Genomic DNA, 24,157 nt, shown 5'->3' on the forward strand with positions numbered 1-24,157 from the left:
AAAAATTGCTTTTCGGTGAATTCATTTATATTTTATGGCATTTTAGTTTGTTTTATTCTCTGTGTTTTATAATGTGTTCTGCTCTATTATTATTATCATGAGTTTGAATATATATTGTAAAGATCTGTTTTAATTACTGAATTTAAACCAATTATTCTTCTTTACACTCAGAAAAGGGATGCTCCACCACCAGAGGGTGCTGAATAGGAATATGCAATACAAAGACTAACATTTGAAAGTCACTTTTCTGATGTTGATGTTTATTTTTTTTACTTTATGCGTTAAAAATGCTTATTCACAAATAAAAGGTGATGAAAAAAGTGAAGAACAGCTTGATTATGTTCAATTCACTTGTACTTAATAAAGACAAATTTTGGAGACTTGGAAGAATAAGGCTGTGTTCTTATTGTCCAGCAGTGTACTATGCAACTATGATAGCATGTCATATGTGACTCTCTCTCTCTCTCTCATACACATTCTTGTTCTCTCTGTCTCTGTCTATCTTTGTCCCCATCTTTCAATTGTTCACTCTTTTTTCCCTTTTAATTTAAAGGCATGAAACAAACAATTTCAGCTGCGAGTTATAGGCAGCTATATATATAACAAAGGGCCCCTTGGTAAACATACCAAGTGCACCTAATTTTCTCCAGTTTGATATAGTTAAAATGTGTTTGACCCACAAGGCATGAGAGAGGAGTGCAGGAGACATCCATTTAATTAATTACAACCCAAGCCGTCGGTGTAAAAGGACATTTTTTATATTTAGAGTTTCTATAGTGACATCGACCACAAGAGATGCATATAATAAATTTATTCACCAAATAAAATTGGCACCAAACTCAAATATCTCCAAACTATAGAGAAGGCAACCCCAGTTGAACATTGTTTGGGTAACCCAAGAACTGAAAGCCTCTGGAACGGAGAATTTAGAGGGAATTATTAATGGTATTAAACAGTAATCCTCAATTAAAAGATGAACACCTATTTCTTACAAATCTAGTCTGACAAAGAGAAATAGATGGGAGACCTTAAACTCATGGCTAAAAATTTGGCTAACAACTTACAGTCCACATTCAATAATCTGTTTGGTCAATGAGCTGTGCAGTCTAGGGAGTCTTGGGTTTGTTTGTTTGTTCGGGGTTTCTTGAGAGTGGGGAAAATGCCTGAGTAAAAGTTTTAGGGGGTACATGGGTTTCAAAGGATTCATTATATATATCAATCAAAAGAGGTGCTAACATGTGAATTAACTTTATAGACTTTGATGGAGTTGGCATCATGTAGGAGCAACTTAACAGCAGTATTCAGTTCTGCAATAGTTGTTCCAATTTTTTAATCAATTATTGTTTGACTGACGGCATTTTAATTTAATTGAAAAAAACATTACATTCTGAAATGCCTACATCCCAATCTGGTATGTATTAAGTGATGTAATTTTGATGAGATAATATCCGTCTTGACTGGTGTGCTAGCAATTTACTGGCCTGATGATTCAGTTCATAAAAAGGTAGTTCTACTTTGAAGAAGACATGTGATAACAATACATTATATTCAGTCTGTAGGGACAAGTCTATAGAAATGTCATTGTAAAACACTGTAGATATTATCCATCTGTTATGACCTGGCTCTAAGGCCGTGACAAAAGAAGGGAAATACACACAGTTGTACTGAAAAAGCAATCAATTATGTTTATTTTTAAAGAAATTGCAAGAGAATATATTAAATAGTCAGTCAGTAGATCAGTAGTGCTGGTGAGGGGATGTGTGAATGTGTAGTGTTGTATGGTGTAAAGATGAGTGTAGCATATGGCTCCTAACACTAGCCAGCCCTATAAATTCAGCAAGAATAGATTTAGTTGTGGTACTCCCCATTGTCTGTGTGTAAACACTAGCAAAAGACTGTACATGGTAGGTAATCATCAGCTGCGTAAATGGTAGTATTGTAGTATTGGTTTTAATGTTTCCACTGCATTTCCTGTGTTGTTCACTCTCACTCCTTCTGTTTGTTAACAAGATTATCTCTGACAACGAGATGTGACTGTGTGCGGGTTTTACTGTATTCAGTCCGTCTCTAACACTAACTAGCAGCTATCTGTAGATATCAGACTGATGTCTTGTCACAAACGCAAATACAAACAGTGCAAATGAATCAATGAGCAGACTTTCGGTTTTTGCCGTCTGTGCTCACACTGATCATTAAAGTTTGATGTGCCTGACAAAGCTGAAATAGCTGGTACAGGCAGGTCATGCCTAGCTGTATGGGATAGCATTTATTTTTTGAAATTGGATAATGTTGAAGCCCTTGCCAGTGATGCAGGTCTTCTGTTATTCTTCCTTAACTGTTTTGCACATGTGGCCCTAAAAAACATAGATCTGTCATGTTTTAATCTTTTTGCATTTGCTCAACAAAAAAAAACCTTGGTCCATAGTTTCATAACTGGGAAATATGTTGATAATTCAGTGCTTTGTACATTAGTATTTATCTGATAAAAGTGATTAAAGAATTGAATCAAAATCAAACTGAATTGGGAGATCAGTGGCAATATCCAGCCCTAATTTGGGATCTCAATTCTCAATATTTGGCACGTGTCTTTTCCAAGTCAAGTCAAAAGGGGGTTAAAGTCCTAGTCTGGAAATTGGGGTTTGTGAATGTGGTGCTTTGAGATGAGTGTAAGAGTGGTGCTGGCCTTGTGCAGATTTTTTTTACCCTACTACCATAGCAGGAGCAGGGTAAGGTTGGCAGTTCTTGGTTCTGGGCTCTTCAATCCAGGGATCTAGAGGTCTCTGGGTTGGCCTAACCCTGCCTTTGGTGCTGCAGACCTGCGTTCTGATTGGCTGAGGAACTTCCGTGTTCATTCTGTCATTCTTCTTTTATGTATAGAGCCTATCAGCTTATCACACCCCTACTATGCTTTCAAGGTCTCCAGTTGGAGCTTTGTTAGTGTTTCAAAATATGTGAGTTTTTGCTGAAATAAGATTTCTATCCACATGTACAAGAGTATTGATATCATCCAATCTGTTTAAGATGTCTTGGCTGTACACTGTGGGGAGCCACTTGTAACTGGGCACTGCCAGAGATTGCAGCTGCTGCATGCCATGTGGTTCTCTTTTAGCTGTGCAATCATTTGGTCAGGACTGTTTTCCTGTCACAGGCATATCTTGGATAAACTACACCTTTTAAAAATGACTTGAGGAATATTTATCAAAGCTGCACAGACGTTTAAAATATAAAATGTGCAATAACATGTATACATATCATTTATTACTGCATATTTGATCAGGCTGTATACTGTACATAACCACTTACTGTATGTATACAAAGTAACTTTTAGTCACTTTTCTACCCATACACACACATTTGCACAATTTGTATCCTGTTTACAGTTTACAGAAACGGTTTCACCTGTATATAGGCATTGAATGTTGTTGTCCACTTATTGGTTCTATATTTATGTATCTATTTTTTCACCCACTTGCTTGTACATAATAGTCATATGTTTATGTTTACGTATCTCTGTTCAGTTTGTTGTCCTTGTTTTAGCTTTATGTCCATGTGCATCTTCCTGAATATTGTTGTGTGTAAGTACATTGAGAGCCACCACACACAAACATACATTACTTACATACTGTATGACTGAATGTTTGTTTGTGGCTTGTGAATATTGGTATTAATGTTCATAGTTTTACATGGTAAGTTACCACAGATATAGTCTGGATTTAACATATCACTGTGGTGTATAAGCAGGGTGAAAACCCAGAAGATCCTTGAGGACACCAGCCATGGATTGCTTATTCATTTATTGTCTGGTAAAAAGCATTGGGCATAACAGCACAGCAACAGACTGGAAGACAGTTTCCTACCCCAAACCATCAGGTTCCTGAACTCTCAATGCTGAAAACTTAACCCCACTCCTATGCATACCATCACTTATGCAATTGCCAGTCCTTGACCCATAGAGTATCCTGACACTATTCTGTTTTATTCATCTACCTCATACAGTACCAATGTCCCTTTTACTTGTAGTTATAACTTTGTTCAACATTGTTCATAACCTTGAACAGAAATTCAGAGTTCTTGTTTTATTGCTTATTCTTTTCAATGAAACCATTATCCTCAACTTATTTGTTCTATACTATTTGTTTGTATGTTTGTATTTTGTTTCTTCACTATATTCGGTCCTACATGACTGTTCCAAGCTATTACTTTGTACACTGCACTGGAACATGTGACAAAAAAAAGCCTTTAACCTTGAACCATGTACTTCCATCCACTCATCTGTCCATTGATTCCTCCAATTTCAGAGGAGCAAAGTGCTTTGCTGATTGAACCTGGAAAAAATCTGGAACCTCAGCAAAACTGGCACATAGACTCACATAAAAAATAAAAAATAAAAAAGCCACACTGAACTTGCTTTCCATCCCACATGAAAGCCTGCAAGTCTATCCAGAAAACCCAACTCAACTTTAATCTAAATACCTTGTGCTGTCCCTTCATGTCATCTGCGTTACTGTTTTTAATCTTTTAAAGGCCATGACTCGACCTCTTCTTAAGTAGATGGAACAATACTACCAATTTGCTGAGGTCATCAAATTCATATACACAAAGTAGTTACCACACTGAGAGCAAAATAGCAGAGAGCAGCTGTGCAGTGGGTGTGCAAGAGCTTTAAATCAGTTCAAATATGCATAGCGAGATTCATTTTTAAATGCTTAAACTGTGTGGAGTTACTCCAATAATTATTACTGTCATATAATAATGTGGTAAAACCGAGGCATAATATAAAATGTTATAACAAGAAACTGTCTGCTGTGAAATAGCATATAGCATATATTGGTCCTTAAATTGAACAAAATAGTGTCATTCCACTACATTTAATGCACCTGGCAAATATTTTGATACTAGGGGAAGCAACGTTTTATATTTTTTTTTATTTTAGATATTTTGATATATAACACTTTTAAATGTAATGTTATGCGTTTTTATCACTTATTTTATCAGGTTTCTATTATTGCTGCTGTTGAGTGGATATTTACTATTATAAATGTCCAATACAGTGTCGTTATGAACTCGCGAGGAAAATTACGTCAATAATGATACTCAGGATAGCATATTATGATTTACTGTTTTAATGAAATGTACAGGTCAATCACGGTTTTTCATGTCTTCTCTAGAAAATTCTCCTTTCAGGACGCTTTAGTCCCGCCCTGAACCAATACTCTCACTGTATTGGAAGTAGCGGCTGTCAGTTAAAATCCATTCCTCCAATTGGCCGAAAGGAGAGTAGGCGGGATTTGTTTCCAGGAAGTGAGTAACGTGACTCCACGGGCCTCACAGCTAACTCAACTTTTTGCTTGTCATCTGCACAAGTAACATCTTAGTAAACCAATTATTATTCTGCAAATATGGGTGATGATGAAGAAAAGTATGATGGGATGTTGCTGGTTATGGCGCAGCAGCATGAAGGAGGAGTACAAGAGGTAATCCAGCGTGTTGCTAATGTAGCTAGCCTGTAAGCTAGCAGGCACACCTCGCCTGTCAGCATGCACAAAAAACGACAATGTATTAAAATTCTTTGTAGTTTAGCTGATAATGTGGTCTTTATCTAAAACCTCTGTAGCTGGACAGACCAGAACCTGACGTGTGTAGTTATTGGGGTTTTATGTCAAATTCGGCATTCATGTGACTTACATAGCAGCACGAAATTTCAATTAAATCTAACATTAATTTTTAGCTATTAACTAACTCATTTTAGACGTTCTATTTGCTTGGAAGAAATGTTATGGTTATTCAGTACATAATCGGACATCTCTATGATACTGGATCTAGTCAGAGTGGTGTCAAATGACTGACATTTCTAGAAGAATCTGTATTTTCCTTCATTTGTGTGTTTAATAATGAAGGAAAATGTATATTATGAGACAGTTGAGACAGTGGTAGGATGGAGCTTCTCTAGTTTAAAGGTTTGCACAACCACATTTTATGCCTAATTTGCAAATAGATAAAATAATAAATCAGTGTTACAATTTGAAAAGATGGGAAGAAAAAACTGAGAAAACATTATTTTTGTTGTTGAAAAGCAAACTTACCATTAAGCTGATGAATATGGATGCATTTCCTTCTGTTGAAAGCTGTCAGAGTCCAGTCATGCAACCACTACAAAGTCATATTCTGTGAGACTGAATCTGTGAAATCCTGTTTTTCTCTCAACAGTTAGTAAACACGTTTTTCAGCTTCCTCCGCCGCAAAACAGATTTCTTCACCGGTGGCGACTCAGGTGCTGCAGAGACGGTGAGTGATGTTAGCCAAATCTAAAGCTTTTGAGACGTTCAAGTTCCCACACCGAATACACAGACTGATGTGTTGATAGCACCACACCTCCACTCATCACCAAGTTCTCGCCACCTCTTTTTTTCAGCTAGTGAAGGATGCTTACGCCCATCACAGTAAGCTAGCGCTGAAGGCCCACCAAGAAAAGCTGATGAAGCAGGAGAAGGAAAAGAAAGAGAAAGCCAAAAGAGCTGCCAAGCTAGCAGAGGAGGAGATGAAGAAGAAGAAAAACGAAGACGGTCCCAGAATTCAGGAACTGACCGATGAAGAAGCAGAGAAACTTCAGTCTGAACTTGACAAGGTGAGATGTGGGAGCTTTTTAATGCCCTTCATGTGTGAATCTCTGCCACTGTTCCATGACATGAATTTATTTGTGTGCTGTGTGTTTTTAGAAAAAGAAAGAAGAGGAGAAAGTAGAGAGTGCAAAGACAAACGCAGACAAGTCATCTGACAAAGCAGAGAAAGAGAAGGGGGTGAGTATATCAACTATTCAAGAGTGAAATTTCCAAAATGGCACAAAAGATGTAAGAGTTTGGTATTGATGAACAGTTGAGTCTGACTCAGGTGACCAATCTGTTCATTTCTTCAGTCTGATTCAGAGGGAGAGGAAGATGAGAAGGACAAAGATAAACTGAAGCCCAATGCAGGAAACGGAGCTGACCTGCCCAACTACAAGTGGACACAGACTCTGTCTGAAGTTGATGTAAGTGCCTTTACCAGCGCTTTCACATGTCATTCCTGTGTGTCAACATCCTCAACTTGTGCCTCCAGGAGTACGAGCTTTTCCCCTCAAACCCTTAACTGTGACATCACGAGACACATTTTCACCTCTCTTCTTGTGTCATTGTACCAGGCTCAGTTCTTGTTGTGCTGCTTAGACCTCAGGTGGTGGGCGAGTGCATTGCCCCTCTGCCACCCGAATCCATGTATTTATTTATTTATTTATTTTTAGATCATTTTTTGACATTATTTGCCTTTCGTCAGAGGCAGTTACAATAAAGATGCAGACAGGAGATGAGGAGAGAGAGAGAGGTGTCACATGCAACAAAGGTTTCCAGTTGAACTGGAATCAGAGACGTGCTGTTATTCAGCTACTAGAACATATAATCAAATCCATTTTTAACATAACATCTGTATGATTTTGTGTTTACTATATTCTGACTTATGTCTGGATGAGCCAAACATGTTTGAGATAACTGATGTTCTGTTGATCATCAGTAGTAGGAAAGGTATTTTTACACAGATTGCATTACATATTCTACATATAATCCAAATTCTATGTGTAGGGCTTTGCCCCGCACATTGTAGGTGTTGTCCTATGTGTCATTATCTGAAATGAAGACGTATCTTTATGGAGTGTTTGTAAAAAGAAGGTCTACGTTGTTCAGAAAGTTCAGAGACAACATGTCAGTTGTCTAAAAAGTCTAAATTCTGTCTGTGAATTGAAAACTTCATTCCTACTATACTGTATGTGCAGGTGTCACACAACATGTGATTATATGTATTATATGTATTTTATATTATGCTACATGTGCTATAAGCCATGTATAGTAATATAATGTCCCCGTTCCCCCATTTCTTTTGTTTCTGAGTGTCTGCACATGAACAAACTTTAAGCTTACATTGCAGTGATGAGTGTATTGTTTAACAGCCCAGATCCAGTTTATTCAGCCAAACAAAAGTTTCCAGTCGGGTGTCTTCCTCCCTGTGTCCTTTAGCTCTTTACCACAGTAGTTTTCATTCCCATAAACAAAACAGAATCTAATGTGCTACGCGTTATTTTAACATCCTCCCACAGCTCACGGTGCCCTTTGATGTGAAGTTCCGCATCAAGGGTAGAGATGTGGTCGTGGACATCCAGAGACGCTCCCTCAAAGTGGGCCTGAAGGGACATCCTCCCATTATTGAAGGTCAGCTCTACAACGAGGTGAAGGTAGAAGAAAGCTCCTGGCTCCTCGATGACGGCAAGGTTGTCGTAGTCCACCTGGAAAAGGTACGACAGAGTTTGTCTGGAACTGTAGAAACGTCGCAGCCATTTATCTGTGTCTCTTTAGCAGTAATGAAGTAAATGAAATGACTAAACATTCTTTGATTTCAGATCAATAAAATGGAGTGGTGGAACAAGATCGTTACCACAGATCCAGAAATCAACACCAAGAAAATCTGTCCAGAGAACTCAAAGGTAAGTGATGGAAAACTGCATTTGCAGTAACTAGTTGAGGTTTTAAAAGTTAAGAAAAAGATAACTGACGAGTCCTGCTCCATCTCTCCATCTCATCCTCTCTGCTTCATCCATGCTGTGGCTGTATTTCCTGCCGAGCAGCTGTCAGACCTGGACGGAGAGACGCGTGGCATGGTAGAGAAGATGATGTATGACCAGAGGCAGAAATCAATGGGTCTGCCTACATCTGAAGAGCAGAAGAAACAAGACATTCTTAAAAAGTAAGTTTCTAGCATTGTGTCACTACCTAATAATATACTTCTATGTGTGTTGGATTTTTCAGAAGGGATCGGTTCTTGTTATCATTAAATTTCAAAGATCTTTTTGTCTTCTTCGTGTCAGCTGACATCTTTAGTGTTTTATTGGGTGACTCTCCAAAGCAGACATTGTTTTCACTGTCAGTTTAAAAGAAGCTTTATGGTGTATAAAGATTTTATAATAAGTGACTGTCTAGTCTTACCTTCAGTGTTATCTGTTTCTGCTCAAGGTCAGGCTCACCTGCTCAATAAAAGAAACCTGTTTCAGCTACATACACAGTTACCTGCTCCAGAGACACACATGACACATCTGATCTGATCAGCTTCTAATCTTTCACTCAACTACACATTTTGTGTGTATTACTCCCAACCATTGTTCATGCCCTGCTTAAAGTTTTTAGGTTGAAATTCCACCTTCCAGGCCTTCATTAGTTTTAATTTATTTTAGTGTCTGCAAAGTGATATTCAGTGTAAAAGCAGAGATGTGTTATCCATCACAGTAGTTTTCCTTCATTTTTGAATAATTACACAGTTGCAAAAATCAGCGGTGCGTTCAAGGATGCTCCATTGTAGAGAGCGGAGAGTTGTCTGAGAGAGTTGCAACGCAATGATGAGTCATGATGTTGAAAAATGGAAAACTGAAGAGACACAGTGATATCATGAAGGAAACAATGCAAGTGTGACAAATGTCCGAATGTCTTTGAACACACCATCAAGAACAAAACAAGTGGTTGCTTCCAGCTGTGTTTATGCCTGCAGCTAACAACTAATTCTCGATTAATCAATTAGTTGTTTTGTTCAGAAAATGGTGAAAAATGTCTGTTGCCCACAGCACAAGGTGACAAATGTCTTGTTTTGTCTCAACCAACAGTCCACAACCCGAAGATATTCAGTTAACTACCAGAGAGGACTAAAGAAACCAGAAAATATTCACATTTAAGAAACTGGAATCAGAGAATTTGGAAATTTCCTCCTTAAAAAATGACTCACAACAACTAATCAATCATCAAAATAGTTGGTATTAATATTTATATAAAAAAGTTTAATAGTTGGCATCGAATCAATAATCAACTAATCATTGCAGCTCTAGCTGTTAGCATAATGTAAAAACACAGACATAAAGGCAGCATGTTGTTCCCTGTGATGGATTACTTTACCTCTATGATGTTTAAAGTCTCTGCAAGTGTATTTTGACAGCTTAGTAAAATTAAGTGAGACATCTGAAGAGTAAAAAAATATATATTATACTTAGAGAGAATGATCAGCTTTAATTTTAAGTGTAGGAAATGTGCAGTAAATGAGCTAAAACATTAACCCACCAATCTGCTCCTTTAATTTTACAAGTTGAAGAAGAATGATCTTGAAACTACATAATTAAAATAATTAACCTCATAACCTCATCAATATGTCCTAATTATGCGTAACATGACAGTCAGACTGTGATGTCAGTATTTTTAGAAACAGTAGTTTTGTTCCTCCTCTGAGTCAGTGGTCCATATGTGATGTCAAATATTACAGAGAGCAGTAGTTCACTGAGATAAGGCCTGACTGTGAGAAGGATGTGAAGGACGCTCTCTGATCACTGTTAGTAGTATATAACCCCTCTTCTTCTTGTGCTGCTCAGTTGAGACCAGAGCAGGCATGTCTGCTGTTATATTAACCTCCACTTCCTCTTAAAAGCTTGTTAAAGCAGCCTCCAATGACCTTGTATCGTTTTTATAAGGGTTAAAAGAAATACTGCTGTGTTGACTGTAGTCAAAGATAGTTGATCTCAGAATTGCTTCACTGACACAAAGTCCACATGGAGTACATGCAGTGAAAAGTGATGTGATGTCATCTCAGACATTCCTGGTTTGATTTGATGAAACATGGAGGGGGCATTTTAGAAAGTTCACTCATTGACCTGATGGGGGTGCTAATGTTTAAAAGAATCTTCCTCTCTGCATTCAGCAGGGAAATACTGATCAAAATCACAATCACGCTGGCAAGAGAGAAGTTTTTATTGTTAAAACAAAAATGAATGAGAAAATGATGGTGTAACATTACCTGAACAAAGTCAGAATTGTTTTAAGATTAGAGCATAACAGTATTTCAATGAAGCAACAAATGAATAGAGTATTCTGTATCTTAAAAAGCAGTTGGGAACATAATTTCAATTAAGACTGACTGTGTCATGCTCGGGTGGCGACATGTTTTCCTGTGTTGTTGTTTCTGACTGCTGCATCCTCTGTGTCTGCAGGTTCATGGCTCAGCATCCAGAGATGGATTTCTCCAAAGCTAAATTCAGCTGAGAATCACTTCACCTGTAGAATCCATGTTGCCTGTGATTCACGTGAATCACAACCAGAGCCAGCGTCAGGCAGCAGCCCCTCCCCTCCTTCATGTGTTTTGATTTACATGTCTTAAGTGCATATGGGTTCATGTTTTTTTTTTTTTTTTTCTGTAATGCACTCATTCTCCCTTTGCATGTCCTGCAATATTTAAAGATGTCTGGATTTTTTAAATAAATGAATTTAAAATCACTGCACTGCTCTTTCCTGCTCACTTTTATATTTTTACCGCCAATGAATTTGGAAGTTCACAACCTTGAAGAGTTCAAGGCCAAGATTTACCAGCCTTCAGAGTCACTGAACTCAGCTGTGTACTATTATTGGATGGCATCCAAGAGCTAGTGCCCTACAACAAGAAGAGGTTTAATTCATAATTATGTAAACCCTAGTGTGAGTGTGTGTATAGATGGCACTCACTTCACATTGAATATGTGAAACATGAGTTGACTGCCAACCAATCGCTGCCTTGAACACACTGCAAAACCAAAAGTATTGACACCAAGTGTTTAGCAGAACACACGTATGTAAGAACACATTTTAGCTTTTTATCACATAAGTACTGTATGATTATATAATTGGAATGTGAAAAATGTGTCAGCATAAAACTCTTAACCCTTTATACAGTAAGTGAAACATCTCTAGCCATTTAAGTTACATATTTTAAAAACATTATTTGCAGTCATTTCATATCTCTAATCTCTTATTGTTTTCTTGGATCCTACGTGATCAAACAATTTTCTGCCAAAGCTAGAACATTTTTGGTTCTTAACATAAAAGATTACTGTATTTCTTTTTTTTTCTCTGTGCTCTCCTCACTGATTTGAAGTGGGCAGGGTTCCATTGGGAGAAAAGTGAAGTCGTACTTAAATGCAGCAATCAGGATTTAGCAATATTTGAATCAGAATCTGATGACAATTTGATTGTTTGTATGTTGGCAGGTAATTGTAAATGAAATCTGATCAAATCACACCCAAAGTCTTGATGAGTATTAAACTCTTAATATTAGCTTTGATGTAGCTTATTTTGTTATAAATACTTATATTTATACTCTAAATATTATTCAAAGCCCAACATTTCAATTTACGCCTTCATCAGGGGCCAAAAGGGGCTTTAAATATATGAAAAAAACCAGGTTGGAAATATTTTTAAATTAAAGCCACAAGGGAGCAGTGTTTTCCTTAAGGTGCGAGAGAGGCTGAGTGGTTTCGGATGGTTAGGTTATTATTTGCAGTGTTTGTATGCAATCAGTACCCATGCTTTGAGGTTTATAAATATACATTATATATATTAGAATTACCATATTATATTTAGCATCCGTCATGTTACTGACAAAGGCTTACATTAAAGGACAAGTTCACATTTTTCAAGTCTGTCTTAAAACAACAGTCAGAAGCCCAAATGAACATTGAAATATGATTTTCTTGCTGTAATAATTCCTCCTGTTCATACTGACCATTAGAAGATGTCTTCATAATGCTCTTACAATGTAAGTGATGGGGGACAAAATCCACAGTCCTCCTTCTGTGCAAAAAAATGTATTTAAAAGTTTATCTGAAGCTAATATGAAGCTTCAGCGTCCAAATGAGTCAAACCAAGTAGATATCTTTCACCGTTACAGTCTGTTTAGTGCCAAAGTCTCTCTTTTTGTTACTATACTTCCACTGCAACTCAACAGAGAAACACTGAGGAAACACAAAGAGGGAATTTGATGCTAAAAAGACTGTGAATGTGGCAGATGTTTATCTGAAGCCTCATATAAGCTTCAGATACACTTTTAAAGGTATTTTTGCACAAAATGATTGTGTGGACACACTGTGGATTTCATCACTTACATTGAAAGCACATTTGAAGGAGATCTTTTAACAGCCAGTATGAACAAGAGGAATGATTACAGAGAGGAAAACCTCTTTCACTGTTCATATGGACACAATGTTGTTTTAAGACACACTGGAAAAATTGTGAACCTGTCCTTTAAGTTTATTTTAACCACCAATCTTAGATATTCAGATTCAGTATGTATGGTTTACTCTTTTTGAAAGGTACTATTTCCCCTTGTGCTAATGCCATGATTGACACATCATTCTGAACCGTGAGGATAATCAGCATGTTACTACCAATGAGTGAAAGACACGGTTTCTCACTCAGACCACACTGGATATCATGCACCTCTGCTAAATGTTACTTCAGTGAGGACCAGTTTGCTTACAAGTCTTTTCTGCTTGTGTGACTGTCCACAGCTAACTGGACTGGCCTGTCAGGATGGTGAGAGTCTGTCACCATCACTGTGGTGACCAGAGGCAACATACATTAGCTTATGCTGGCTAGCAAGTCCTCCTAATGTGTGAAATTGCTCATGTAGTTCAAAAACACTCCTCGGACATCTGTCTCATCAGGACAATAGTGTTTTTTAGCAAAGAGCAACCTGCTGATTGCAAAATGCAGGTCACTATGTTTGGACTTGAGGTGTATTACCACAGAGCATGTTGAACTTTCATTTATTGTGTGTCATGCATATTGAATAGTTTCTCAGGCGCCGTTATAGTGAATACAACAGGCTCAGTTTGATTTCAGTGATCGTACAAAGAAAAAAAATCTGTACTTTGCAACCTTTTTGGTTTGTGACTGCTTATATATAGGCTAACAACTCAGTGTCTACTTGCAGCCCCACAGACAGAGGCGTCATGCAGTCAACTCTTTTTGAGGTGGCGAAGTGTCACAATATATATGTTAATGCTCACACCAAACCAAGTTATTACCAGCAATAATCTGCTTTGGCCTCTGTGTATGATACAAACACCCCCCTATCAGTAACTATCTACAACTATAACTGAATGACAATTACTAAAACTATATTGCAATAAACTAATAGCAATAAACAAGAAAATGTTAGCAAAAAGGCTTTAAACTCAGCAGTAACGTTAGCTAGCCAGCACCATGAATTATTCTACATTGAATAAAGCTCTACTGTTTTTACTGACACTAATCAGTTCTTAACACTTTGTAAAAAATCTTGTTATGTTTTTTAGGACACATTTCAGTGCCACAAATTTGTTTTGGCAAAACAATAATTTAGCTGCTAGTAATAGCAAAGGACAGCAAGCTAACACTAATGTGGGTTATAGTTAAAACCACTGATGCTAAAGCTATTCTTGCATTACCATGCATATACATGTAGAGGAGAACTGGGTTGAAAGTAACACAGGATGAAAGTAACACTGCAGTTTTCTCCGAGCCCATACAAGTCTGATATGTCTAATTGTGCCAGCATGTACAGCACGTAACACTTACCAGATCCGTGAAAATTTGCATGGATATGTCATACTTTCAGAGTTTTACCCAAAAAGCTGTTTTCACCCATAGTAAATAAATTTGCTCAAATGTTAAATTTTTTCGAATGACAAGTTGTGTTTATTGTTTCATGTGTCATAGTCATGATCATTTTACAGATTATTTAGTACTTTAACACATGCTTAGTTTTTCAGTATAGAAGCAAGTCAGGTTTAACTGTCAGGAGTCATTGTAAGGACAATTGTAACAGCTGTTTCATTCATCCCTCTACAGTGGCAACATGCTTAAAATATATTATATTTAACTGTAAATCACTCAATATGATTCAAAGCAGGAACTTAAGGAAATGCAATGTGTTAATGGGCTGATCTACATAGATGTGAAAAAAATCCAAATGTGCATTGTTGATTGTTAGGTCCTATGTTCTAAAAATGAAATTCAATCATTTGTTAGATAAAGGACATAATATGTTTGCAATTACATATTAACAATGACTTTGTCAGACATTTTTAATAAAAACAAGAATAATATAAACAATTCAAGTTTATACCGTTTCGTTATATTGACCCACCCATGTCTTACTGCTGTCCAAATTGATGGGGTCAGAAGTGCGCAACTTCCATTCAAAGTCAAATTATACCAAAGTTGTTCTACATTTGTACAAAATAGCACCTGGTATTGACGAGCTACTAACAGAACCTAACAAAGTATTGCCAAAGTGTTGCGTTAACCTGGTGAGCTAACAGCAAAAATATAGTTCAGGTTTGGGTCTTAAATTTGGCAGGACTAGTAGCATTCAGTAAAGACAGGGTACTGGCCAGGTCTGCATCTTAGGCCTGTGCAGAACTCATCTACACAAAGCATTTATCATTACAGTGGAATTTAAAGGAATTTGCCTGTATTTGAAAACAAATACAAATTTGGGAATTATTCAAGTCCAGAGTTGCCTCAAAAATTAATGACCAAAAGAAAATATCTTGTCAGCCATCAGTTATTGTTCTGCTTTGTCTCCAAACTTTTTATCAGTTCCTGAAGATTTAGACATGTTGGTGGCAAAAAAATAAAGCAGCCCAACTTCCAGTTGTCCTATTAAGTATTTCAATAGGGGAGCAAAGGCCAAGCCAGAGGCCTGATGGGATTGCGGTTGGGTGGGGCAGCTGTATGACTGTACAGGGGTTGAGGGCACGGAGGAGGCAGAGTCTGCTCAGCTGAGAGCAATGTCTCACCAAGGTACCAGAATTTCTTCATTAACGAAGGCACACAGACATCAGAGGGACAGGGTTGGGGTTTTTGGGCGGACGAGGGGGCGGTCTGCAAACACACCTCCCCACCGCTGCGCTGACTCGCTGTTCCAGACTTGACGACTTGATTTTTGGCAGCGGCCCCTCGTAAATCACCAGCAAGGCCTTCCACAATGTGACTCACCATCATAATCGTGCTGTTTGTGGAGGCCGCTTCGCCCTTCTCTCCACTTCCATAAGGTTGCCTTATTCCAGGAAGTGGAGGAGGGATACTACTGACACTCTACTACTGAGGGGACACCAGGACAAAGAGGCTGTCATCTGTCAGATTTGGATTTACATGCTGGCTCATTGGATGAAAACACAAGTCTGATTTAAGTTCCTGTCTGTATCGTATTTTTTTCTTTCAGCAGTTGATATACTTTGAGTTTGTGTCATTAATAAACTCCAATTCTGTCAATAAAACTGATGGAAAATGTAGTTTTGGTGAGTTTACCCTACGGAAAACGTTTCCTACAACTGAAACCTATAACTGCAGGCACAATTAGGCAACCCTGACCCAACCCAACATCTGCCTCTGTTGTTTATAGTCCTCAGTCCTCCACACCTGGGTGCTGGGCACACTCTGTAAAGCGTATTTGGAACACACACTTCCAGGGGTGGAGAGGAGGCCGGCGTGCAAAGTCAAACTCCAATTGTCAATTAGTGAAGGCCAACAGAGGCTGCAGGTTGGGGTGTACAGAGCAGATCAACCATCATGGAAGACAAAAGCCTCAGTCAGCACGAGGTCTTCAGATCAACACACACAAACACACAAACACACACACACACACATACACACACCATAACTGAGAGGGCAGAGATGGCCCCGGGCCCAGCAGGACCTGTTTACCGCTCCAGACTGAGCAAAGACCATCAGCAAACATCCTCCACCACTAAGTCTGGACAACTGCTCATAAACAGGCACACACACACACACACACACACACACATACACACACACACACAAAACAACAACGACTCACTGATTATTTTTGGCTTTTGTTTACTGAACAAAATAAAGTATTTCAGCATTAAACTTTGGTTCTATGACTAACAGCTGACGAAAAATACTTCAAGGCTTTACTCTGTGTTCTATATCTGGTTGAGATTGTAGACATACTAGTGTTACATACTCAGGATGGCCCAACATGATTCACAAATACTGGTCAATATCAAAATCATGTTAATTGCAGAAGCTGAAACTTAGATTTAAGCATCAGCCACAGTAAATGAGTGAAAATTGGCATCTTTAAGTGTAAAAGTCTATGTTGTGAGTATCTTTAACTACATGTCACTTCATTGCACAAGTCAAACTGGAATGGAAGGACAGAAAGTTTAAAATAAATAAAAGACCTGAAGAATAAAATATAATGGTTTCTGGAGAAAATAAAGCAGTAATTTAAAGCTGCACAAATCAATGTTTTTATATTAACAATGGGTCAAATGACTGATGTGAAATGATGTGTGATGTGACGAGGTCAGTGGTGACGAACCCACAGAGAATTACCACCATCTCTACAGCTCTGCGGAGTCTTTTAGCTTATGTTAGTGCGTTGTTTTGGTTTTCCGACCCTGATTTCTGCTCTCATTAATGCTGTTTTCCAATAAATGTAAGCTAATGTTGTAACATAACATTTTATAAGGTAATAATATGTCAATGCTGTGTTTTCTGCTTGTTTTGCTGCTGTTTTTGCTTGATGCTCTGGTTCAGTGACTACTGTCCACTAAAAGGTGGTGGTGGAAAGTAACTAAGTACAGTTCTGCGATACTTGATTATTTCCATGTCACCACCACAGAGAAATATTGTACTCCTGTTTTACTCCACCACATTTATTTGACAGCTATAGTTATTAGTTCCTTTGCAAATGAAGATTTTACATACAAAACATACAATCAACACTGCTTAAAATATAATGCATAGTTATTGATTAAACTACCCCACTAAGTAAATAAGCTCTACCTCGACCAGCTTCAACCTTAAAATGCTGCTTACACATTAATGTATCAATGATAGTAAAATATAATAAATAGTGAGTAGTTTGTTGTTCTGCAGAACATTTACTTGAAATGCAGTAGTTTTTACATTGTAGTATTGCTACTTTACCATACAAGTGAGGTATATGAAAACCTCTTCAACCACTGCTAAAAAGTGCAAAAAAAGAAAACATTCAGTGTCATTTGGCTCATCTGAATATCTTCATAACCTCAAGTGACACTGGTGTATTGACAGAAATCCACACGTCATTTGACAGCTTGAACAAAGACAGCTACTGTATTTTGTTTATGCTAGGAGATGAATTCCTAAATTTGGAAAGGCAGTAAAGTGGAGGTTTTGGGAGATGTCAGCGTTTCATGAGGGGACCTTTGCTCCGCTCTGATCGGCCTCCGCCAGCTGCAGGTCACATTGCTGCTTCATTACTGTTTGCCTGTGGCCCCGTGACCCTCCAGCCTTCATTTGCACCTCGGTGAGGACCACTCCATCACTGTTCTGGGATCCAACCTCTGTGGACCTGACACACACACACATCACACCACTGACATCATGAGTGCACGGCCAAGCCACCGGCCTCAGGTGAGCTGCGGGATGAAGCTGAATCATGAAATAGAGTTATTTTAACCTTTCTTTTTCTTCTCCCTCATCAGCTGAGCTTTGTGCTGCAAGTGCTGTTTTTATCTATACTTTATTTTATGTTTTTTTGTGTTCCTTTGTAAAGCAAAATACATTTACTTATGATACTGTGTTTTGAAATTGAACAGAATTTTGATGGTAATTTTATTTCATATGTGTACATGCACTTTTCATAAGCACATCTTATTATGTATCTATTTTTATGTAGGATTAGATTTTAATAAATTAAATAGTAATAAATGCAAAAAAAAGCTTGAAACACTGATGATCAAACATGCGATTATAAACCCAACTCAGTGAATTAATTTTTCCTTGGAAGATTTTTACTTCATTTGCATCTCTCTTACATCTATCTTATCTACATAGAATGACTTCATGCCATAAACCTTATTATCAGTATAACACATGGTTTGAGTCTTACACTGCAAAAACTGAACTGAGTTTAGCTTGTGTCCGTTTCACCCCTGTTCATTTTAAACCTGACCCGAGAAAAGCGGCTGCATAAATGTTCATATCTCATTTGTTTTCATTCTATCCCAGGTGTTAGCATTTTGGGTCCATATTCAGTACCTTTGACTCTCCTCACATGCAGATCTGAATGTGTTAGCTGTATGTCACACCACAACGCAGATTGTAACAAAAGGGTGCCAGTGATGGAAAAGTATCCCGACAGATTTCTTAAACTGGACACTTCTCCATCACCTTCATCATTTCGATTACACGTCAAAGAAGCCACATTCACTTAGCGTAGCTGTGCGGCACGTTATTTAAAGACAGCTCATATTGCGGGGGTTTGATGATTGAGGTCTGATGCAGGAGGGCAAAGTGAGAGTTACACCTGGAGACTAAACCTGTGGGTTATTCTAGGATGTCTGCTGCATAACCCCTGATGTTTTTCTTATTTATTAAACCACAGTGGCCCTTGTTTGCCCTTTGACCTTACAGATGATAGGTCTTTCTGGTAAGTGTATGAGGTGTTTTATGCTTCTTCTTTTTTTCAAAGTGTATTAAAATGTTTTGTGTCAGGATGAAAATCATACTTATAGTAACTCTTAAAGCTGATAAACAGCCCATTCCTGCAGTTGAAATTTACAGCACTGAGTTTGCATGAAACAGACAAGATGAAACCCATTTGAGAAAACAAACATTTTTAATTTATTATTAAATGACATAAATAAAAACTCACAGTGAGTTCAAATACAAATAGATAGTTATGTACATGTGTTTTTGCAGGGGGGGTGAGGGGGGTGTGGGGGAGTCTTTAAACCAGACAAAACCCTGCCAGGATACAGAAGGCACTTGTGTCTCTCGGTCTGAACGTGGAACATTTGTATTGCTATCAGAAAAGGCACATTTCTATGGAAAACACTGGATGTTAATTTATTCTATTTACACACATATACACGTTTGTGTTAGCAGAACCATTTTTTTTTCATCTTATATATTTAAGGATAACAAGAAAAATGTCAATGATTGTTCAGTTCAGTTTGCGTTGAGTGGAGCCATAGGAGTGAAAAAGGTAATAAACATGTTATAAATGTGTACAGTTAGGAATTACTAAGAGCAAAGAGGAAGTTCTGACCATGCAGCTATTCTAAGGCTTATTATAGTGTAATATTGAGATGGATTGTCTTTCAAGTTGCACATCAGCTTTGTTCAGTATGACTCCAGCCATACTTAACATATTTTTTTCATTTACAGAAGCTGGAATGAATAATCTATGCTTTTTGACAAACAGGAGCCAAAAGGGATGCTTGCAAGTCTTCCACATCATCCCCAGGAGGTCCGTTTATGTCTTTAGTCCTATGTCCTCTTCCCGCCGAGCAGCCGAGTTGAATCTCCAGCTTCTCAGTAGCTCTGAGCCACAGGCGCCCAGGATGCGGTCAGCCTGGCGATGGAGCTCTCAAACTGGGCTTCCCCGACCCCGACCTCACTCAGGCTGGGGTCATACATGGAGGAAGGCGAGGAGACGGGCAGCGAAGAGGTCAGGCCTGTATAGGAGGAGCCCCTCAGGAACTGGGAGGTCAAACCACCGGGTATGGAGCCAGAGGCTGAGCCTGAAGGTGTGAGGGTGGTGCCGGCTACCGACCATAAGCTGGGGTATTGACTGTGGATGAGAGGGATAAAAAGAATGGTTAATTATATATATTTTGGTGGTATTTGATGCTGTCCAGTCAAAAACTGAATGCTCAACAATGGCGATCTCCCATTTTGTCTTACAGTACAACTTTTCCTCTCTGTGCACACTGACAAGAGGAAACGTTAGAGCTCCTGGCAGTGTGGTACAGTGGGTATGACAAAAGTAAACATTAAACCAGGAGGCCACCGTCTTACACAGTGGATCACTTGAACTAATAAACACACACTCTTACACAAAATTCAAAGGTTCTGATGAAGCTTCTTCTAATTCCAAACGTGAGGACTGGTTTAACTGTAAATAGTTAAGAGTCTCACCTTGAATTAGATGTGGAGTTGGTGGTGTGGGACAGAGTGCCCATGCCTGTGGAGTTTGGGATCTGAAGAGCAGACCAGCTGTCATGAGTAGGCAGAGTCCCTGAAGTGTTGTCCATGTAGTTGTCTGGAAATGAAGCACAAACTGATAATTAATGCCAATTCTCCTGTTTATTCTGTCGTTTAACATGATGAGTTGAAGATATTTATATATGCATATATAGTCTGAGCGGGGTCTTACTTGTGCTGGAGGTGCGGTGGGGGTAGTGGCTGGGGTACGGGGTGGCTCTGTGGCTCCTCAGGCTGGAGTAGCGCTCGCAGTAGGAGCCTGAGGAGTGGCCCGCTGTGCCGCTGAACTGAGGAGGGCTGCTGCTGGGGCAGATGGGAGTCTGGCCCGGGAGGAACCAACCTCCAACTGTGGAATTCAGCAAACACAGTTCAGTCATACAACACATCACAGCACCCGGTATGAAAATACATTTTAAAAAATGATTGCAGGCATTTCCCTTGACATCCAGATGCTCTTTTGCACAAACACTGATATTTTCAATTCTTAATTTAACTTTTTCCTCTTCATTAAGCAACAAAGAGCATCCATTTTCCTTAACCTAACATTTGAAAATCTGATATTAGAAAAAACACATCCAGGCTGATGTTCAGAAATGTAGAAAGAAACTCACGTTGAGAGTAGCCAGACTGTTGGCTGTCCGCGCTGTGATCAGGGACTTCTTTATGGTCACTCCTGCAATCAAAAACAATAACATTAGATGCTGTTCTATTAGTACACTGGCTTGCTAAAATAAGGAGTTAATGCTTTATGATCATACCTTTCTTTGGCATCAAGGAAGGCTTTAGCAAAAGGATTGTGCTTTATCTTCAGAGCAGTGATCTGTGAGGAGGATGGAGCTGTTAGCATTTCAATCAATATTTAAGACAAGAGTGTGTTGATAAGGATTTCACTCAGAGGATGTAATGCATTTAGTACAACTGACCTCTTCGTTCTGATAAGCAGTGACAGCGATGAACTGTGTTTCGGGGAAAGACTGGCTGCTGATCATCTTCTGGATGCCTCCGACCTTCACGATGTGTATCCTCGGCTCGTATTTGTGCAGAGAATTCAGCATGATCTATGGAAAAAAACACAAATTAATATTACTATTTGTCCATGTGTTTGTAAACAGCATCAGTCATATTTTAACTAGTAAACTTAGTCTAGTGTATTTCTCAGGTCAAGTGAAAATGTAGCAGGAAAGTGCCAATCTCTTGACACAAATAGTTCACATTATTTTGTCAAAATATTGAATAAATCCTGACAAATCCTAAAATAAGTGAATGGAGTTTGGAAGAGTGCACAAGTCTTATTCCAGTGGTTCATTATAATGTTATAAAATACCAGTTTAAGACTGAATGAATACGTTTTTCAGTCTAAAAATTTTTAGGCCTAATGTAAAGCAGGTGAAATAATAAAATAAAGGTTTCAGAAAAGTTATTCACATCTCTGTAATTAATTATTATGGATTCATTCCTCACCTGTCCGCCCCCATTGAGTTTATTGGAGAGTTTGACTTTGCTGAAGGAAACGGGCGCTTTCATCCAGTGCGCTCCGAAGTTGGGGGAGTCCGGGTGGATGTAGACGCAGCTGGGGCTCTGTGGCTCCGGTTTGCCTCCGGGAACCCACTCCCCGTTCACGTATTTCCACCGGTTGTTGTCTGCGGCCACAAAATCCAGCAGAACCGAGTACATGGCGTTCGGGTCCAGGCCGCTGACACTGGCCCTGAGAACCGGAAACATCCTCCTGGAAACAAGAAGTATGAAGTTCACGAAAATTTGTTTGAGGCGTCTGTGAGTGTATTTTACCGAGATTGTTCTTAAACACATACTTCTATTTCAGCTCAATCAATGTTTCTTTTTTTCTTTTTTTTAAACCTCCAAAGGCCTCGAAGGCCTCTGGAGCTGCAGTTTTGACAGAGCACCTGTATGTGTGTGTGTGGGCTTGTTTGTTAGCCATTGAAAAAGTGAAAACCTTTTAACGCTTTACAGAATAAACCGCATTTTTACAGACAAACATGTGATTTCACAGTGAAAAGTCTGTGCGTGCGTAAAAAGTGCGTAAAATGCGCACAGAGGACACCGCCGCGGCCTCCCCAGACGCTGCTGTGTTCAACCTACCTTCCCGTTTTGGTGACAATCATCTCGTTGGTTAACTCTTTGAACTTGTTCCATAAGTCCCCATCTTCCAGCGTCAGTTTAATATCCCTCTCGGACGCGTCTCCCTTCTCGCTGCCCTTCTGGAACTCGCTCTCCACGGCGCTGAGGAGATGCTCCAGGCGCTGGTCGGGGTTGGAAGAAGTCATATTTCCAAGCACTTTGTAGAGAGACCCAAATCCAAGATTCACACACTCTGAGGCTGACAGAGAGATAAGGCCAGAGTGATACTGGTTTCTAAACCCTGAGGCCTCATCATTTAAGGGCCCCCAGGGACCTCATGGGGATGCGGGGCGTGGTTTGGCCGCACACACCTCGCCTCTCTGACCGGGTTCAACGTCTCCAAACCACGCCCCCACACCAGACTGCACCTCTCTCTACAATTTAACAGATTTTTACAATTTATAAAATCAACTCTTTACCTTATACATTGAAATCTGTTTCCCTAAACCAAACTCCACGTAAGAAATCCACGTTTTTACAGTTTTCATAGACGTCTGTAGATTTACTTTGCTGTTGAAATTTCTGCTAGGATGAAGTTTATTATTTATGGTTTGGTACCTGAAAATCTATCAGTGTGTTGCATTGGAAGGCCTACACATTCAAAGCTGTGCGTTCAAACAAAAGAAGGGAAGCGAGGGAAGAGAGCCGTGTCTTTGAACTCAGTTGTATATTTGCAAATACTGCTAATCTTTTGTTGTCTCAAATCCACATGGGAGAAGGCCTGTGTTTACTGAGTACGGGCCATTAGGAAAGACTCTGTGTTCCTGTTGTGCCAAAGTGTGGACGGCCCACAAGTGATGCCAGGATTTGCATAATGGGCCTGCATGACTCCCTCTGAGGCTCTGATATTAAATATTTCAGCCAGTTGGAGGCCGAGTGCTCGACAATCAACATTTTTCTACTGTTTAAACAGGAAAATCAATTCACTAAACCGAAGGTTACGGAAAAGTCTCACTGTGTGAAATCATTTACCAACAAAAATTATACATCTGCTGCCATTTATCGGCCACATTTCAGGATAGAAAGTGGGAAGAAATTCAACAATTTTGAATGATTTGACTTATACTTACACTTATTTTTCCATTTTATAATACTTTTCTCCCACTATGTTTATTTGACAGTTCCACTTAATAAAAATAATAAAACATTTCTATTTTTCTTCATTT

General features: G+C 38.8%; 2 protein-coding genes across 2 annotated transcripts; one reads left to right on the plus strand and one right to left on the minus strand.

Moving 5' to 3' along the window:
* The first annotated feature begins 5,268 nt into the window (after positions 1 to 5,268).
* On the plus strand, positions 5,269 to 11,324 carry nudc (nudC nuclear distribution protein). The gene is made up of 9 exons (XM_044336537.1): positions 5,269 to 5,474; positions 6,208 to 6,285; positions 6,413 to 6,625; positions 6,717 to 6,797; positions 6,914 to 7,027; positions 8,123 to 8,317; positions 8,423 to 8,506; positions 8,648 to 8,766; positions 11,042 to 11,324. The coding sequence occupies exons 1-9, from the start codon at positions 5,400 to 5,402 to the stop codon at positions 11,091 to 11,093; spliced, it is 1,011 nt and encodes a 336-aa protein (XP_044192472.1). The 5' UTR covers positions 5,269 to 5,399; the 3' UTR covers positions 11,094 to 11,324.
* Positions 11,325 to 19,561: 8,237 nt separating this feature from the next.
* On the minus strand, positions 19,562 to 23,268 carry tbxta (T-box transcription factor Ta). Its single transcript, XM_044335898.1, has 8 exons — positions 22,953 to 23,268; positions 22,314 to 22,578; positions 21,776 to 21,910; positions 21,611 to 21,672; positions 21,464 to 21,525; positions 21,025 to 21,198; positions 20,787 to 20,910; positions 19,562 to 20,439 (listed from the first exon to the last, which is right to left on the minus strand). The coding sequence occupies exons 1-8, from the start codon at positions 23,135 to 23,137 to the stop codon at positions 20,181 to 20,183; spliced, it is 1,266 nt and encodes a 421-aa protein (XP_044191833.1). The 5' UTR covers positions 23,138 to 23,268; the 3' UTR covers positions 19,562 to 20,180.
* Between the last annotated feature and the right edge of the window lie 889 nt (positions 23,269 to 24,157).

This window comes from Thunnus albacares, chromosome 19 (assembly GCF_914725855.1).
Source record: "Thunnus albacares chromosome 19, fThuAlb1.1, whole genome shotgun sequence".
NCBI lineage: Eukaryota > Metazoa > Chordata > Actinopteri > Scombriformes > Scombridae > Thunnus > Thunnus albacares.

What these genes read in the sequence shown, in the direction of transcription:
- tbxta (XM_044335898.1), bottom strand. Translation starts at nt 23,137, where the DNA reads ATGACTTCTTCCAACCCCGACCAGCGCCTGGAGCATCTCCTCAGCGCC. An exon ending in TTCCTTGATGCCAAAGAAAG is followed by an intron (nt 21,526 to 21,610) that starts GTATGATCATAA and finishes TTTTGATTGCAG; the next exon opens with GAGTGACCATAAAGAAGTCC. An exon ending in CCACCGCACCTCCAGCACAA is followed by an intron (nt 20,911 to 21,024) that starts GTAAGACCCCGC and finishes CTTCATTTCCAG; the next exon opens with ACAACTACATGGACAACACT.
- nudc (XM_044336537.1), top strand. Translation starts at nt 5,400, where the DNA reads ATGGGTGATGATGAAGAAAAGTATGATGGGATGTTGCTGGTTATGGCG. An exon ending in ATGAAGGAGGAGTACAAGAG is followed by an intron (nt 5,475 to 6,207) that starts GTAATCCAGCGT and finishes TTCTCTCAACAG; the next exon opens with TTAGTAAACACGTTTTTCAG. An exon ending in AGACTCTGTCTGAAGTTGAT is followed by an intron (nt 7,028 to 8,122) that starts GTAAGTGCCTTT and finishes ATCCTCCCACAG; the next exon opens with CTCACGGTGCCCTTTGATGT.